Source organism: Gekko japonicus, unplaced genomic scaffold (assembly GCF_001447785.1).
Source record: "Gekko japonicus isolate JY-2015 unplaced genomic scaffold, Gekko_japonicus_V1.1 scaffold1280, whole genome shotgun sequence".
In the NCBI taxonomy this organism is placed as follows: Eukaryota; Metazoa; Chordata; class Lepidosauria; order Squamata; family Gekkonidae; genus Gekko; species Gekko japonicus.
This window is the reverse complement of record NW_015165276.1, coordinates 131,738-132,693: the sequence shown is the minus strand read 5'-3', so window position 1 is coordinate 132,693 and position 956 is coordinate 131,738. Positions and strand designations below refer to the sequence as shown.

Here is a 956-nt window from a genome sequence, read left to right as displayed (position 1 = left end):
AAGAGCCCTGCTGGATCAGACCAGGGAGGGTCCATCTAGTCCAGCCTCCCATCTCACACAGGGGCCAGCCAGTTCCTCTGGAGGGCCAACAACAGGGCAGGGAGGCCGAGGCCTTCCCTCGATAAGAACATCAGAAGAGCCCTGCTGGATCAGACCAGGGAGGGTCCCTCTAGTCCAGCCTCCCATCTCACACAGGGGCCAGCCAGTTCCTCTGGAGGGCCAACAACAGGGCAGGGAGGCCGAGGCCTTCCCTCGATAAGAACATCAGAAGAGCCCTGCTGGATCAGACCAGGGAGGGTCCCTCTAGTCCAGCCTCCCATCTCACACAGGGGCCAACCAGTTCCTCTGGAGGGCCAGCAACAGGGCAGAGAGGCCGAGGCCTTCCCCTGAGAAGGACATCAGAAGAGCCCTGCTGGATCAGACCAGGGAGGGTCCCTCTAGTCCAGCATCCCGTCTCACAACCACTTCCTCTGGATGGTCAACATCCCCTGATGTTGCTTCCTATCTCTGGGATTCCGAGGATGAAAACCTCTGAATGTGAAGGGTTCCCCTCAGTCACTATGGCCAGTAGCCGTTGATAGACTTTATCCTCCATGAATCTATCCGATCCCCTTTTAAAGCTGTTTATGCCTGTGGCCATCACTACATCCCCTCGGGCAGCGAATTCCACACTACTTATTTATTTATTTATTTATTTATTTATTTAAACAGGTATATCCCGCCTTTCCTCGTGGTTCAAAGCGGCTTACAAATCATACTTAAGCCTGGAGCTACTGGTAGCCTTTTCCTCCGTGGATCTGCCTCATCCCCCTTTAAAGCCATCTATCCCTGCGCTGCTGCTAAATTCCTCCTCTTTTCTTTTCAGGGGGAGCCGGGGGAGCAAGGAGGACCGGGGGTCACTGGAGAGCCAGGCGGAAAGGTGAGGGCTTCAGTCCCCTCGTCCCTTTATTCCTTCA

The 956-nt window shown here is 55.0% G+C and overlaps 1 protein-coding gene across 1 annotated transcript in view; it reads left to right on the top strand.

The window, feature by feature from the left end:
- The window catches only part of COL11A2 (collagen, type XI, alpha 2), a 136,535-nt gene that overhangs the window by 110,344 nt on the left and 25,235 nt on the right, over positions 1–956 (top strand). Inside the window, exon 53 of the mRNA XM_015410260.1 lies at positions 866–919. Coding sequence (XP_015265746.1) covers positions 866–919 — 54 coding nt within the window. The remainder of the gene's footprint in view (positions 1–865; positions 920–956) is intronic.